At 40.2% G+C, this 18,428-nt stretch overlaps 1 protein-coding gene across 8 annotated transcripts in view; it reads left to right on the forward strand.

Annotated features, from left to right (window-relative positions):
- Window positions 1–18,428, forward strand: part of trpm3 (transient receptor potential cation channel, subfamily M, member 3) — a 539,467-nt gene that overhangs the window by 376,797 nt on the left and 144,242 nt on the right. For all 8 annotated transcript variants that reach the window (XM_063049027.1, XM_063049028.1, XM_063049029.1 and 5 more), the window contains exon 8: window positions 2,048–2,171. In XM_063049027.1, the coding sequence (XP_062905097.1) occupies window positions 2,048–2,171 (124 nt within the window). The remainder of the gene's footprint in view (window positions 1–2,047; window positions 2,172–18,428) is intronic.

The following is an 18,428-nucleotide window of genomic DNA, read 5'->3' on the forward strand; positions in this document are numbered from 1 at the left end:
TTTACTTTGCCCCCATTCAAATGACATTGTCAGAAGCTGCTTCTGGCATTACATTTTATTACGCCATAAGAAAATGTCATTTGGCCCCTTGGGCACATGGAGGTGTTTAAACTCCAGATGATCGTTCTCCCACTCTTCTTCATCCCAGTCCAGCAGCATCCCCTTCGATTTTGTCTCTTCCACGTGTTTATCGAACTTGGGAAGGTGGGTGAGTGAGAGAGCCATGGCAGGTACTGGGGGTTAGTGATGGAGGGATTGGTGTATGGTGATAAACACAAGGCAGCAAGGATACTGTTAATCTGCTAGATGAGGAGCAGATAGCTGAGGAAAAAAAAAGTAAATTTAATCTTTCATTAGTGGGTCCCAGTCTGGTGCTCTACAACAAATACCTGGTTAGAAACATTGAAACATAGAAAATAGGTGCAGGAGTGGGCCATTCGGCCCTTCAAGCCTGCGCTGCCATTCAGTATGATCATGGCTGATCATCCAATTCAGAACCCTGTACCTGCCTTCTCTCCATACCCCCTGATCCCTTCAGCCACAAGGGCCATATCTAACTCCCTCAGTCGTCCAGGGAATGCCCAACAATAGTTCCCTGGATTATGTAGTCTAATTTCCCTCACTTTGTCTAAAAGGAAAGTTACAACAGATGTGTATGTCTCAATGGGAAATGGTCAATGGAATTTCTTGAATGACATATAGTGACCCAGAAATGGTCAATATCACATTTCAATCCAAAAAAATATTTTCAATCACATGCCACTGTAGTAAGCTGCACCATTCAATCTAATTTGTAGGCCATGGTGTAGGACAGGACAATGACCTGTCACCTGAATAATTGAGAAAACAATGCAAGAAGCACATCGGGCACTGGCTGCTGTGGCCTGGCTCCCAGGTACTCTGAGGAATCGCAACTGGGAAGTCTGCCGTGTGTGAGGTTGAGAGTGAGGGAGAGGGTGGGAGGTGGTGTCAATAAAGAGGTGATAATATTTGGGCCTGATGCAAGGAAGTATTTTCATGAAAAACGACAATGTGCCCAGGATGCTAAGGCAGAGAGTCGTAAGAGGTTAGTTTAGCACAAATTGCTCATTCATTATTTATAATTGTTTTGTTGAACTAATGAATATCTGAGTGAATCAACACGATTAACTTATTGACTTCTATCAAACCTAATACATGAATTTAACAATCTGACTATAAAATACGATGTGTTTAATCAGTAATGACTTCTAAACCCAGGGAGTTACACTTTTCATTACTTTGTCTGAACAACAGATATTAATAGCTATATTTAAAGTTGTCTTTTCTCATTGTTTAAGCCAAATTGGAATTATTACAGAATCTGTTTTATAAGATGAACATTGGCTAACACAGTGATATTACATGAAACATCTTTGTAAGTTTTCTTCCCAGATCAAGGTGTAGTATTGAAAATATTGCCCAAATATTATAATGATTATGTTGAGAGTATCTTAGTTGCTGGTTATTGTTCAATTTGTTCAGTGCAGAAGTAATCTATGTTACTGAAAGGTTGCTGGATCCCGGAGCAAAAAGACAAGCTGCGGGAGGGTCTCAGCAGGTCTGGCAGCATGTGTGGCGAACAGTTGATGTTTCGGGTCAAAATCCTCATTAGCTCATTTTTGCTGTCGATTGCAACAGTTTGACTTAAGGCTCAGCACAATGTTTGAGGTTGGCAGCATCAACTGACTACAGTATTTCGAAGCAGAAATAGATAACTTCTGCTAGATATGTGTATTAAGAATTATAGAAGCAAGGTGGGTAGATTGAATTGAGAGAGTGATCTAATTGAATGCTGAAACAAGTTTATACCCTCCTTACAACTTTGATTTTTCAAAACGTCACACCACAATCATAGAATCAGACAGCACTGGAACAAACCCCTCGGCCCAACTAGTCCATGCCGGCCAATTTGCCCGCATTGGGCCCATATCCCTCCAAAGCATGTAAATTTGTAACAGATGCACAACTCACCTCTTGTCACCATGTCTTCTTAAAGGCTCTGTGATTTGTTTCTTGTGCATCACAGGGTGATAAATGAATCTTTGAGAGACCAGCTGCTCGTCACCATTCAGAAGACCTTCAACTACAGCCGCACTCAGGCCCAGCACCTCTTTATCATTTTAATGGAGTGCATGAAAAAGAAGGAATTGGTGAGTGCCACAGCGTGCCTGTGAGCCCCACCCTGGGGGCAGTCTGAGGAGACATGGAGAGAAGCCAGCAGCAGACACACATTATAGGCTGTTGGAGTTTACTTTCTCAAAATCCAGTCACAGTCAACATTATGCTCTTCCCAGTGCAAATGTTATTATGGGGGGGGGGACTTGTGGGTTAATTAATAGATTGAGGCAAAAGTGAAATTTCAAGTATTCCATTAAACCTCAATATATTGGCACAAACTTTCAACAACAAAGTCCATTTGGCACTCTGGCCTGCATATTCCCCATACCCCAAACTTACATTTAGCGTGACCTTGGCATGATCAATGTCAGTAGATGATGTAATGGAATCACAAGACTGGGCCGGAACAAGTTCCACCCACAAAACTCCTCCTGAAGCCTGTCAGTACTGACAAAGATGTGCTCCCAGCTTTGCCACCTGTCAAAGCTGCCCGGCTTCTTCTAATCTTCTCCAGCCTCAGTGATGTTCAGAAAGAATTATTGACTATTATAATTGAAATAAGCAACTAAAAGTTTTTAAAAACTGTTTATTTTGGGGAAAATAGCTGCTACCAACAGAAGTCCAATTTTAATAACTACAAATATTAAACCAAACACAAATACTTTAAAAGACTGACAACTAATATGACCCTGTGATGATACAAATGATTCGGCTGGTGTTCCTTGGACAAGTATAACAGTGCAGCATCCAAGAGAGATTCCCTGAGAATAGTGCTGGAGGACCTCAGGAGAATCCTACCCTGCTTCTGAAGGTCATGGAAAATCCAAAGCAGAGTACAACAGGGAATAAAATAGCAGAGGTCAGCGAGTCAGTTTGGAATTTCCATATCTTCCTTAAACGTCCTGACTGAATCAACACACTGAGGCACGCTGATAGTTGCTTTAAAACAGTCAGCAAAACTTGGCAAAATCCAGGCCAGAATTTTTTCAGGAATTATAAAAGTGTGGATCCATATGTCTGAAAAGATTAAATCATTTCATAGATCTTCTGCTGCCTTTGATATGATAATGTCAAAAAAGCCAGGGACAAGAATTCCCCACTGTAGTAAAGGGTAGTGAAAACAGATTCAATAGTGATTTTTAAAATTCAATAAACACATGAGAAAGAAACCCAAAGCTCAAGGGGGAAGGGTTGATGTGTAGAACCAAGTTAGAATGAGCTGAATAGACTTCTGTTTATGTGTACCACTGTGATCTTAGAATAAGACATCTATTTAAACTGATTTGGTAAAGTTTCCCTCTAGTCATGCTATCCTCGTTTCAAAACATATCACCCTGCCGATATAAGAAACTCCCTATTTAACAACACTGTGCAAGCACTTTCACCAGGAGGACATTAGCAGTTCAAGAAGATAGCTCACCACCATCTTCTCAAAGGCAATTAGAGATGGAAAATGAATGCTGGCCTAGCCATCCCATAATTAATAAGTGAATGTTTGCAGATTTATTAGAATGTCGGTTCTGTTAAAGTTTTAAATGACATAACTGCTGTGTAGTGGTCACTTCTCAGTTGTTCAGCAGCTGTCAGTGAAATCTCAATCAAGCATATTCTATTTTCTGTTCAATTTATTTCATCATCCAGGAAAAGTTTACAGAAAAATAGTATCTATGTTTTTTAAATTGTAGATACTGAGCAGCTGAGTTAAAAAGGTGCATAGATAACTTGAAGCTTCAAAATTTTACTTGCCGATCCATTCTGTTATGAGAAACAGAAAGCTTGGCTCTCTATACTGCATTTATTTAAGTGTATGTGAGCTTTAGAAGTATCTGGAAGCTGCCCCAAACTTAACTAACCTAAAACCCAGTATAATTGAATCAGCTAACAGTTAAAAGGGAACTAAACAAGGATTTTAAGATCATAGGATACCAAAAGAAGCCTTGTCACTCATGGAATGCTTTTCCATAGTTGTATATTTGGAAAACCAGAGGTAATTCAGTGTACAATAGAATTTCATAACCTATAGTATGATAACCAGATACTTGGTCTTCGGCTGTCAGTTGAAGGGCATGGATTGGGCAGAATACTGAGAGAACGCATCTTCTCTTCTTGAAAATGGAAGTCACAAAACCTTTCTCACTTACCTCGGGGGGACAGGAGAGCTACCATTTAATCTCACATCTGAGAAACAGATCTCTGAGAGCATAGCACTCCTAGTTTATGCCAGTACAACTGCACAATACAACAGGCCTGGCATTAACTGTTGCCATGCCCTGCCTCCACATATCTGTGGTAAAACTGCTTGGATAATTCTCAACAGCCAGTCAAAGGAACCTTTAATAATATTTCTATGACTGTTTTTATAAATTAAAATGGTTGGTGTCAGCAATAGTACTACTACATTATTGCAGGAAGTTATCTGGGTACTGAATATCTTTCAGAGGATGGGATCTTACTCTAACTAGCCTATGTGAACTCCAGATCCACCAAGATGGTTGACGTTTAACTGCCCAGCAAACCGCACATTTCAAAGGGATAATAAATTCTGGCTTCATCAATGACACCCACTTGAGGTGAATGAATGAAAAATGAATTCAAACTCCAAAATATGATTTTAAGTAGACAATCTAAATTTATTTAAGACATCATATCTTGTGCTAATCTTGTAACGTGTAAAATTGGAGTTTGGCCCTTAGTTATCTGAGGTGAAGTTTGTTTTCATAGTTTTCTCTTCTCTCTATTGTCTTTGTCTTTTAATTCCATCTTTTCATTTACATCGCAAAAGGGCATCAGTAATGGATGCAGAAGAAGGCCATTCGGTCCCTTGAGTGCTCTACCACTTCATGACATCACATCTGATCCTTTGCCTCAACGCTTCCTGCTCAATCCCCACACATCTCCATTCCCTGAGTTTGTAAAAGTTTGTTTATCTCAATTTTAAACTACTCCCTCCCCGATAACTATGCCTCTGTGACCTTCTTGGGAAAGAACTCCATAGATTTGGAATCCACCAAGTGAAGACATTTCTGCTTATCTCATTCCTAAATACTCAGCCCCATAGCCTGAGACTCTACCTATGTGGAAAAATACTTAGGCATAGTACCTTAAAGATCTGTAATCCTTGCTTGGTGTAATTGATGGATCAAGATGATCAAGTAATTTTATAATTTGGCCTTTAGTTCTGAAATGCAGTTTAACATGATAAATAGAATTTTTATTGAGGGCTTGCAAATCTCATCCAAGAAAGTAGAATTATTTATAACAACAAAATATTTTTTCCTTCTACTTTGAAGAAAATTTGACTGACTTCCTTTGGTGGAATTCCATCGATATAACAACATTCAGAATAAAACCATAAATGGCTCATTACTGGTACTTCCACAGAATGCATTCACTCAATATTTGCAAAGTTTTTCAGCTGATTAATTTGTAAACAAAATGAATGCACATTTCTCAAAAATTCTGCTTCTGCAAAATTAAGAGCAGCATGTTTGTGATCAGCAATTTGAGATTTCATTAAATAATTATATGTCAAGTGTAGTAATTGGAGTTTAGCCGCAGCCTAATGGCCAATATTTGTGTCTGATCTCAATAATAAGCTTAATGAGCTCAATTAGCTGCTGTTAGCCACAGCTGTGTCACTGTGGCGATGCTGTTGTTGTTTAGAAACCAAGCCAGGTTTGGGTTCCATAACATCATTATTATATTACAGGAGAGTGCTGGGCAACTTCAATAGGAAATTTTTGAAAAGAGTACTGGTATTGGTGACCAGAAATCTATTGGGTTGTTGCAAATGCAATCAAAAGTAAACAGCCCTAGCTGTAATTGTTACAGAACTCAGAAGACTGATAATGCAAGATGTGGGGATGGCATTATAGGAGTTGAATATCCTTAGTGAAAAATAAAAACCAAAGCACAGATGCTGGAAATCTGAAATAAAAACTGAATGCTGGAAATACTCAGGAGGTCAGGCAGCATCTGTGGAAGCGGAAACAGTTAACATTTTAGGCTGAGGACCAGAAATATTAACTCCTTTTCTCTTCTCCACAGATGCTCCCTGAGTACTTACAACATTTTCTGGTTTTCATTTTGATGGATCACATTGTATCTTTCTCTCCTTTTATGAAGTAGTTGCACTGCTCAAAATTAGTGCATTGTAGCAACTTTCATTTGTATACTATCTCTAACACAGCTGAACATCCACCCACACTTCACAGGAACTTTACAATACAAAAACTGACAACTGAAGTCATAATTGATGAAAATGGGAGAAGCACAAGAGACCAAACTGTCAAACCAATCATACTCAGTATTTTTTTCTAAATGATGAAGATTTGTTTTCTTCCCAATTTGTATATTATATCTTCTTTATTGGAAGCAGTTCATTTTTCTTCTGTGTAAGTGAGCTGTTTTGTGTTCTTTATTGTACTTTGTATTTTGAATGCTGTGATGTATTATTTGCTGTGATTTTGTGAGCTTTTATTACTATATTTTTAATTATTTAATCATAATTATTGGTGTGTGATTTTTCTTTATAAAAAAATCATTAAACATCCTATCTTTGTGTTTTGTTAATACGCAAGTGTAAATGCAGAAAGTCTTCACAATCAGACAATGAACCAACAATAGGCAGGTTGTTGCAATGCAAGAGAGTGAATGCAGATTATCCACTAATTTCATTCCTCTTTCACCCAAGGGAGATTGAAAGAGCCTGTTTATGTTAACAAAATACAACAGGAAGAGTTCCACCCAGACTTCCTCATTGACTTTCTCTAGGAAAAAGCAGCCTAAAATTGTTAAAACTATGAAAACATTTTGCCGCGTGCCTACTACAGCACGAGGAATTAGTCATGCATAAAAATAACCTGGAATTCAGGAGAAGTTTTTCCATCCGGGGTGTGGTGAGAATGTGGAGCTCACTCCCCAGGAAGTGGTTGAGAGGGAAGAGGGAATATAAAGAGAAGCTGAATGAACGCAAGCAAACAGGAATTGAAGATGCAGATGACTGAAATGGAGTGGAGTAGGATGAAGGTTGGTAGAGAATAAAATCTAGTATTGACCAAGTGGCTTATTTCTAGTATGGATTCTATGCATTATTCTTGTCAAAGTCTGTGAAAAGCAAAGAGGCATCTTGGAGTCCAAGACCATAGATCCCTCAAAGTTTCTGCAAGGTTGATAGGGTGCTTAACATGGCGTATGGTGCGCTGGTCTTCATTAGCCAGGGGATTGAGTTCAAGGGCTGCGAGGTAAGGTTGCAGCTCAATAAAACTCTGGTTAGACCACACTTGGAATATTGTGTTCAGTTCATTATAGGAAAGGTGTGGAAGCTTTAGAGAGGGTGCAGAGGAGATATAGCAGGATGTTGCCTGGATTAGAGAGCATGTTTTATGACAAAAGTTAGAATGAGCTAGGGTTTTTCTCTTTGGAGTGGAGGAGGGTGAAAGATGACTTGATTGAGGTGACATACACAAAATGCTGGAGGAATTCAGCAGGTCAGGCAGCATCTACTTAAATGAATAAACAGTCAATGTTTTGGGTAGATCCTTCTTCAGGACTGGAAAGGAAGGGGGAAGATGACAGACTAAAAAGGTGGGAGGGAAGGGAAAGGAGGTTAGCTAGAAGGTGATAGGTGAAGCCAGGTGAGTAGGAAAGGTAAAGGGCTGTAGAGAAAGGAATCTGATAGAAGAGGAGAGTGGACCATAGGAGAAAGTAAAAGAGGAGGGCCACAGAGGGAGGTGATAGGCAGTTGAGGAAAGTAAGGGGCCAGAGTGAAGAAAGGGGGGGGGGTGGGGGAGGAGGGAATTTTTTTTAACCAGATAGGGAAATCAATATTCATGCCATCAGTTTGGAGGCTACCCAACCGGAATATAATGTGTTGCTCCTCCAATCTGAGGGTGGCCTTATCTTGGCAAAAGAGGCAGCCATGGACCAACAATTCAGGATGGGAATGGAAATTGGAATTAAAATGTTTAGCCATTGGGAAGCTTCGCTTTCGGTGGGAGAAGCTGAGGTGAATGAAGCCATTCTCTAATTTACAACAGATCTCACCAATGTAGAGGAGGCTGCATTGAGAGCAGCGGACGCAATAGACAACCCCAGCAGACTCACAGGTGAAGTGTTGCTTCACCTGGAAGGACTGTTTGGCGCCCTGAATGGAGGTGAGGGAGGAGGTGATTGTACAGGTGGAGCACTTTGGCTGCTTGCATGGGTAAGTGCCGGGAGGGAGATTAGTGGGGAGGGACAAATGTACAAGGGAATCACAAAAGGAGGGATTCCTGTTTAATGCATAGGATCCCCCTTGGAGATGGCAGAATTTGAGGAGAAAGATGTGTTGGATGCAGAAGCTCATGGGGTGGTAGGTAAGGACAAGAGGTGACAGGAAGATGTGGTTTGAGGTGTATAAGGTTATGAAAGACCTAGATAGAGTGGACAGTCAGCTCCTTTTCCCCAGGGTGACAATAGACAATACCAGAGGACATCTGTTTAAGGGTGAGTGGAGGACAATTTAGGGGAGATGTCAGAGGTAAGTTTTTTTTACACAGTGAGTATTAAGTGCCTGGAACACAGTTCCAGGGTGGTGATAGATGTTGATACATTGGGGGCATGTAAGTAGGTAGGCTATTGGCTGTAAGAAAAATGGAAGGTTAAGGCCTATGTAAGAGGGAAGGGTTAGATTTATATAGATCAGCACAATGTCGTGAGCTCAGGGGCCCATACTATGCAAAACTCCTCTATGTTCTAATATGCAGAAACAAGAACAGTCCTCTGTCAATGTCCTTTCCACACAGAGTGTACTGTTATGTTTTGTAATTTCAAAATATTAAACTAAATCAAAGGAAAACAAGAGAGCTGGGGATGTAAGTCTAACTTAGTGTTTGATATTAAGGAAGGCACACACATATCACTTGGTAGCATCATGTCATATGCAGTTCACATATTTTTACATATAACATATAGATTTATGTATACAATAAAGGATGCTTAGTCAAACAATACATTCACAAGATTACTGAAATATAACTGCAATATTAAATACACAACATTCCTCCCTACTTAGCTATAAACTTCAAATCAATATAGAATGCATCCCAAATATATACGTTGTATACTATACAATACAAATTCTATACAGACATCCACGGCATACTAAAATTTAAATGGTCCCATTCAAGCCTGAAGATTTCATCGCTGTGGAGGTTTTCTTACTCTTGAGGAATGTCTTTCCTGACAAGGGAGTTCACTCTGCTTGGCAGGTGAGATTGGTAGCTGCGAAACAATCTCAGGTTGTAGGATTTGTCTCTGAGACTGCAGGTAGTGCTTCTGACATCTCTGAACACCTCTTTTTCTTGGCTTTTCTTTCTGGATCTACTTCAATCTTGCTCTTTCTTTTCCTTTTTCTCTTTAGGAAATGCATCTTGATCTTTGGAAAGTGCATTTAATTCACTGCAGTATTCTCTTATTAATCCTGTCTTTACAATTTAATGTCTCCTCTTAGTTTCCTCTTATCTCCATTGACTGCTTTCTTTTTGGCCTTCCATTCATCCAGCTGGGCTTTGGGCTTTGCATCTGCTTTTACAAGCAGCTTTTTGTCTCCCACGAAGTGCATGCAATAATTTTAATGTACAAAAGCTGAATGCTTGCAGCTTTCCTGAGGCTGGTTGACCTCCCTTCCAGCCACATTTCACAAGTACTTGCCATATTAACATATTAGAAGCTTTCTCAAAGATATTGTTTACAAAAACTGTTGTGGTTGGACCACTGATTTCACCACTTTCATGATTCATATGAGTAGCACGGTCTTTCCTTAGTCCAAATATGCTTTCCAATCAGAATCACAGAGGCTGGCACCAAAATCTGTTTGCTTTCTGTTGGACAATGGTTCATGGTGTACTACATGGAGACAATTGTGGCATCATCCAGTACTTCTCTTAATTTGCTTTCAGTTGGCTTCATTGCTGGAATGTGGCATGCATCTGCTGGATGGATCTCCAATCAAGTTGTTGTTGTCTTAGCCATTCATGACCCACAGTGCTGGCCCTCCTGTGTTTACCATACATTAGCTCAGTGTGGCTTGTTTATTCTTGGATTTCACTGTCACGAATGTCATTCCCACAGGAGTTATCCTTTCTCCAGTATACATTCTTAATTGGATATCTACAGGCTTCAGTTTAGTATCTTTGAAATGCCACTCAAACTAATTTTGTGGAATGACTGAAACAGCCAAGCCAGTGTCCAATTCCATTCTAATTAATTTGCCTTTCATTTCTGGTGTCAGGCATATTGTTTGTCTGTTGTTATCTTTCACATTGTAAATCTCAAGGTTACCCAGTCCTGTGTTACTCTGACCATTGTCGGATTTTTCATCAACAGCATGCAGATTAGTGCTCTTTTTGAAACTGATACTTACATTTTAGCTTTTTCTTTTATCTGTGCAGTCGATTTATTTTTCTCTGCCTGACATGCTCTTTGTATGTGTCCTACTTTGTGCATTTTCTTCATTTTGCCCTTAAATCTACATTGGTCTGGTGTATATAAGCCCTTGGCACAGTGGTAATATAATTTCTTCAGCGAAGCCTGTTTCTGTTTAGACATTCCAATTTTGTTTATGCTCTTTCATTCCTGGCTGCAACTGAGTTGTGTCTCTGTCTGCTATTTCCATTGATACAGTAATTTCAACTGCTTCTTTAAATGTAAGTTGTGCTTCAGTTAGGAACTGTTTTTGAATGCTTTCTTGTAAGATTCCACAAACTAAGCAATCTCTCAGTGCAGCAGTAAGCCAATAATTGAACTGGCATTGCTCAATTTCTTCAATTCAGCCACATACACTGAAATGGACTTCCCATCCTTTTGATTCTGCATATGAAACCTAAAGCATTCTTCAATCAATAATGGTTTCGGTTCTAAATGCTCCTGCATTACTTTCACAATATCAGCAAAGCTCATTTCTGCTGGTTTGGCTGGGGCAGCTAAACTTTGAAACCAACTGTATGCCTTTAAACCCAATGCACTCAGCAAAATTGACACAAATAATTTCATTTGCTTCAAAATTCTGTTTAATTAGCTTAGTATACATAAGCCAGTTATCTGTTGTGTAATCAAACATGTCGATCTTTCTGAAGTAGCTAGCCATTTCTGCTCTTTTTTTAATGATTATTATCAACTGGTACTCACTTTTTACAAACCCATGAATTATTCTGTTTTGTGCCTTTTTTTTTAACTCAACAGTTACTGCCCGTGCTGGGCTGCATTTTTTTGCTCACTGTTCCGAAGTGTGCCTATTCATACCTCGAAAGTTTGCTGTGCTTCATCAGGCTGATAGCCGGCTGGGGTTTGTTTTAAGTACCTTACTGTTCTGTTTTGCAACTTCAAGACATTAAACTAATTCAAAGGAATGCGAGTCTAACTTCATGTTTTACTTTAAGTGAGCTGCACACATATCACATGGTAGCGTCATGGCATTTGCAATTTACATATTTCTACATGTAACCGTAATGCATTATGTAAACAACAAAGAAATCTTAGTCAAACAATATATTTACAAGCTTACTCAAATATTTCTGAAATATTAAATACACAACATGTACATCACATCAAACGCGATCAAAGTCAATCCTCTTTCTGTTTGAAAGTAGATCTCCTAGAAAATCTCCTTCGTTCTTAGCAATATCTCCAGATTCATTTGAGCAAACTGACCTTTAATTTGAAAGTAATTATTCATAATGCTGGAGCAATATCTTGTGAACAAACAACTTGAGATTAATTTGATTAATTACCATTTTAAGCCCCAGTAAATGTCTGTGTGGTTTGAATCCAGTAAGATAAATCCTAGACTATGATACCACAAGATGGACAAGCTCATCTGAAACATTGTCACTTTTTCTCTTACTTACACCAAGTCTCTTCCACCTACCAACCCAATGCTTGCTATCTGATCTCAACACCCACCGCATTACCTCTGCAGGCAGTATCTCCATTTTAAAATTCAATCCAGTGCTCATCTCCTGAAGTTCATTGAATGTATCACCAAAGGAGGGAGCAATAAGACATGTTAGTCAGTCAAAACTTTTTCATGACAATAGCTATAATCAATAACAACAAATCATAAAGATCAGAAATATCTCGGTGTTTCACAGAGTTATTAAGAACATAGAACAGTACAGCACAGCACAGGTAAGGTAAATGGTGCCAATAAGTGGCAACTCTTTGCGTGCAGCTCTGGACTATCAAATATTCCTGTTTAGGACTACTACAGCTGATATCCACAGTCACAGCCATGGGTTCTTCAGAAAGCAGCATCGTTTGAAGACTTTTTTAAAAAGTCTATTGATGCTCAAAATTGACGAGCCTCAGACAGTAGACTTGGGTCCCAGGTGCAGTACCCTTTTAAGCAAAAGTAAGTGGGGATGCCGCACTGGTCTACAGGTACAATTGAAATGCAGAGGCCTTCGACTTCCACTTCACACTATCCTGCTTGCAAAGGTACAATCCCTGGTAAATAAAAACAAAGACCTCAGAGCAAGATTGCTGTACCAGAGGTGGCTGTGTACTCTGCTTAATGGAAATGACTCACACTGGCAATTTTGGACACAGCTCTACAGCCCAATGGCTTCACCATTCTCCACAAAGACCAGACAGCTGAGTCCTTTTAAAGGCAAGGAAGGAGGAGTATGCTTTATGATTAACTCATCGTGGTGCACAACTATGGCGGATCTGTTTCAGTCCTGCTCACCTGACCTGGAACGCCTAACAGTCAAATGTTGTCCAGTTTATCCACTGAGGGAGTTTTCCACCATCATCCTGGTAGCAGTGTATGTTCCACCTCAGGCCAGCGTCAGGCAGTCACTGGAGAAGCTGAGCAATGTAATCAGTAGACACAAAACAGCACATGCTGATGTCTTCCCTATCATTGTGGGAGATCTCAACCAGCCATCTGGAAGATGTCTCTGAACAAATAGTAACAACATATCACCTGTGGAACCAGAGGAGCCAACGCACTTGACCACTGTTATACCACCGACAAGAACACTTACCGAGCCATCCCACATCCACACTTTGGAAAGTCCAATCACCTGGCTGTACTTCTACTCCCAGTATTTAGGCAAGGACTAAACACCACTGTAACAGTGGTGAGGACCAAGAAAGTATGGTCAAGAAAAGCATAGGAGCACTTTCAAGATGGCTTTGAGTTGGGGGACTGGACAACATTCATGGATTCATCTTCGAGTCTGAATGAATATACCACAGTTGTCACGACATCAGGACCTGTGTAGATGTGTGTATGCCTTTGAGAACGTACCAGGCATAGCCATGGATTAGGTAGGAGATTCGTAGTCTGCTGCTGAGGGCTGGACCCAGTGGTATTCCGGAGCTATACAATCTATGGGGGGCTATTTTAAGGGCAGAAACACAATTCCAATTGAGGTTCGAGACAGAATCAGAAGCACGTCAGCTCTGGCAGGGTTTGCAGTCCATTTCTTCCTATACTGAGAAACCTTACATCATGAATGGTTGTGATTCTTCAATCCCAGATGAACTCAATGTCTTTTAGGCACAGGTGTATTTCCCTGCAGCACCTGGTGATTCTCTGATCACTGTCTCAGAGGCCAACATCAGAACATCTTTCCCGGGTTGAACCCTCGCAAGGCACCTGGCCCTGATGGTGTTCCTAGAAGAGCTCTGAAAACCCGTGCCAATCAACTGGTAGGACTTCAACCTCTCACTGGACATCTTCAATCTCACTGCTGCAGTCAGAGGCTCCCACCTTCTTCAAAAGGGTGACAATCATACTAGTGCCCAAGAAGAACAGGGTGAGCTGCCTCACCAAAGATTGCCAAGTGGCACTCACATCTGCTGTGATGAAGATCTTTGAGAGGTTGGCTAGAATCAACTTTTACTTCAGCAAGGACCTGGACCTGCTGCAATTTGCCTATCATCACAAAAGGTCTACAGTGGATGCAATCTCACTGGCCGTCCATTCGGCCTTGAATCACCTGGACAAAAGTAACACCTACATCAGGCTGCTGTCTATTGACTACAGATCAGTGTTCTACACAATCTTACCCTCAATTCTAATCAACAAGCTCTGTACCGCCTTCTGCAACTGGATCTTTGACTTCCTCACCAGGAGACCGCAGACTGTGCGAATCGTTCTTATATCTTCTCCTTTCTGACAATCAACACTGGCACTCCTCAAAGATACACACTTAGCCCTCTGCTTTACTCTCTCTACACCAATGATTTTGTGGCCAGGCACCGCTGAAATGCTATCAATTTGCTGATGACACAGCTATTGTTAACAGAATTTCAGATGTTGACAAGGAGGCATACTTGAATATGATAGATCAGCTGGTTGAGTGGTGTTGTAAGAACAAAGTTGCATTCAATGCCAGTAAGACCTAAGATTTGTTTGTAGACTTCAGGAAGGGTGAGACAAGGGAACACACACCACTCCTCCTAGAAGTGGAAGAAAAGCTATTTCAATTTATGGGTATCAACATCTCTGAGGATCTGTCCTGGGCTCGACATATCAATGCAGCTACTAAGAAGGCACAACAGTGGCTACTTTAATTAGGAGTTTGAGGAGATTTGGTATGTTCACAAAGACACTTGCAAATTTCTACAGATATACCATGGAGAGCATTCTAACTGGTTGCATCGCCATCTGGTATGGAGGGGCCGCTGCACAGGATCAGAAAGCTGTAAACTCAGCTAACTCCTTCATGGGAACTAACCTCCCCAGCAATCCAGGACGTCTTCAAAAGGTGATGCCTCAAAAAGGCAGCATCCATCAATAAAGATCCTCTTCATGCAGGACATGCCCCCTTCTCCTAGCTTCCATCAAGGAGGAGGTACAGGAGCCTGAATACACACAACAATGTTTCAGCTTCTTCCCCTCCACCATCAGATTATTTCCCTCTCTGTCTGCACAACTTAATTTATTTAATTTATATATTTTTAAATTTTAATTTTTATATATTGTAATTTATAGTTTCTATTATTATACTCTGCAATGTATTGCTCTCACAAAACGACAAATTTCATGACATATCCCTGCGATATTAAACCTGATCCTGATCTGATTAGAGGTCCTTCATCCCCAATATTGTGCCAACTTTTTAACAGGACAAACTTGGGTTGTTTTCCCTGGAGAGTCTGAGGCTGAGGGAACACCTGATAGAAGGTTATAAAATTATAAGAGACATAGATAGGTTAGATAATCAGAATCCTTTGACTAGGGTAGAAATGTCAAGTGTATTTAAGGGGGGGTGGGAGTTTAATGAAGACTTTTTTTTATATGGACTGGTAGGCACCTTTAGGAATTAGGAATGGGCTGCAGGGGTATTGGTAGAGACAGATACAATAGTCACATTTAAGAAGCTGTTTAACACATGACTATTCAGGGATGCAGGAAGAAGAGAATTAGTTCAATTCGGCATTATGTTCTGTGCAGACCCCATGGTCTGAAGGGCTTTTTCCTGTTGTGTACTGTTCTGTTCTCTATGCACTATGTTCTAGGACTTGAAGCCAAGAATATTAGGACACATGAATAAAAGCTTGGTCAAAGATGTATACTTAACAGGAGACTGAAATAATTAGAAAGAGACAAGGGGGTTTCAGAAAGGAATTCCAGAATTTATAGCTATTGTTGTTGGATTGATTGCAAATGTTGCTTTGTAAAGTTTTCAGAGAAACAGACAGTGAATGTGAGAGTGAGGGAGGAATAATCACAGAGAATGTAAAAGAGAGAAGAGATACATCACACACTCCCTCTCTCTCATAGATTGCTTAACTGCTTCAAAATATCCTCTTTTTAACAAACATTTTGATAAGGCTGTCGTTAACTATTATCCATACAGTTGTGAGGTCCTGGTAACCAAACCAAATCAATCTATGTAGGATCTAAATGCTGGAAGGGAATTTATCATCTTTCTCTGGGGAAAGTGCATCTGGTGCAGAGGCTGATTCCACTAAAACTAAGGGTTAATTTAACATTTAGATGAGAATTCCAAAGATTGGTTGCAAATCATTGGTCATTCTTAGCCCCAGAGAGATGTGGATAGTCTGTTAACTAGTCTCAAGTTAGAGACTGACATATTTTTGGATGCTAATGGAATTCAGGGAAAGAGAATTGGGCAGGAAAATGGGCCTGAGGGGTAGAATCAGGCACAATCTTTTTGGATGGTGTAGCAGGCTTGATGGGTTGAAGAGCCTCCTACTGCTTCCATTCCTTATACAATTATGTTTTAGTTGCTTCATTGTTTTTGTTTCAAATACAGAATGGCATGTTACACTACTTAAATAGCAATAATGCAAATTATTCTTTCTGTTTGATCATGGAAAGAGCTTGTATCAGTAATTTTAACATTCATAATCTTCATTTGAAATAATTGTTGAAAGTGGTGGTGGGAGTATGAGGAAAGTTTATTCACGTATTGAGTTATTGTGATTAGAAACAGCAGAAGCAAATTCATTAGGTACTTACGAGAAATGTGGATAGATACCTAAAAAGGAAACATTAGGAAGGCTAAGGAAACACGCAGGGAGGAATTGCATAGGCCAGGGAGGCAATTTCATAGCTCTTTCAAAGAGCCAGAAGGTTGGTGATAAACCAGATTTCTTCCTTTAAATTCTGATGCTTGAAGCAAAAATCATCGAGAACTGATTGTGAGGCAGGAATTCCGGAAAAATATAGAAAAGAGAGCAGGAATAGGTCATGAGGGTATTTGGGTCTGTATGAGCATTCCAACATGATCCTAGTTGATTGCCCATTTCAATATCCTGGTCCCCTCTTCTCGATTCTCTTAGCATTGAGAAATATATCTGCATTTTGAATATAATGACAACCTACACTATCCTCTGTAGTAGAGACTGCCATAGGTTCCTCACTCTTTAAGTGAAGAAATTTCTACTGATCTTGGTTCCAAATGGCATATTCTGAGGCTGGTACACCTGTTATGAAATGTCTAACCATTGTAAACATCCCTATTATAGCTCAGCTGTCTAGTATTAGAATTTTGTAAATGTCTATGAGATCTCCTCTCATTCTGCCGAAATCCAGTGAGTATAAGCCGTTTTATGCTATTTCTCCTCGTACATCATTCCTACCATGCTGTGAAATAGATCATGATAAGGAGATCATATCTCCACACAAAGTTTTGGAAGGGGTCTCACCAAGACCATGTATAAATACAACAAGACATTCCTTATCCTATACTCAAATCCTTTCCAGTAAAGGCCAATATACCATTCATCTCCCTGATTGTTTGCTTCCAACATCTGATATACAAGTATATCCTGGATTTATTGCACTTCTTTTTCCTGACCTTTCATCATTCAGATAATAATCTGACTCACACTTATCTACATTAACCTGCATCTGCCATGCAACTGCCCACTTATCCAGCTTATCTAAACCACTCTGGAGTCTCTTTACATTCTTTGCATTCCCCTTACAGTCACAACCTGTTCCAGCTTAGTATCAGCTGGAAACTTGGAAAAGCTATATTAAAATTGATATAAATTGTGAATGAGATTCATATACTGATGTCTCTGATACCCCAGAGGTCACTGCCCGCCACTGAGAAAGGGACCCATTTATTACTTCTCTCTGTAATAAACAATCTGCTCGAAGAACTCAGCAGGTCAAGCTACATGAATGGGAGGAAAGAAAATTGTCTATGTTTTGGATCTACACCCTGCATCAGCACTGACAGCAGAGGGCGGGAGGTGGCTAGTTTAAAGAGGAGAAGATGAGAGGTGAATCAAGAGCCTGAGGTGATTAGTGAACTAAGTGCCTCCATCTGATCTGTCCCCATTTAAAATCTACCTGTCTCTTGTTTGCCAACTCCACCCCTCTCCCTCCCCTACCTGGCTCAACATCCTTCAGCCCACCAGTCACCTTGGACTTCGATCTCACCACTCACCCTCTCCTTTTTATAAAGACCATTTTACCTCTCCACTCCCAGGCCTGATGTAGGATTTCAACCTGAAAAGTCAACATGCTGCTCAACCAATCAGTTGTTGCTCCAAATCCCAGTATATGCAATCACTTTTGTCTCTATTCCTTCTCTCTGCTTTCTGTCTGTCAAGCAATTCCCAACCCATGTCAATGTTGCTATGGTACGCACCTGACCGTGCCAGCCTCCAGGGTTTCAATGCACCAATTCTCCAGTGTATGCCTAGCTAGTGTGCTCTCTTTAAAGATTCTGGCCCACTCTGCTAATTAGTGGCCACATTAGGCACCAAGATTTGGATATTTAAAGAACAAATGAGCGTAGGTTCGGTGCTCAGTC

This window comes from Mobula hypostoma, chromosome 5 (assembly GCF_963921235.1).
Source record: "Mobula hypostoma chromosome 5, sMobHyp1.1, whole genome shotgun sequence".
Lineage (NCBI taxonomy): Eukaryota > Metazoa > Chordata > Chondrichthyes > Myliobatiformes > Myliobatidae > Mobula > Mobula hypostoma.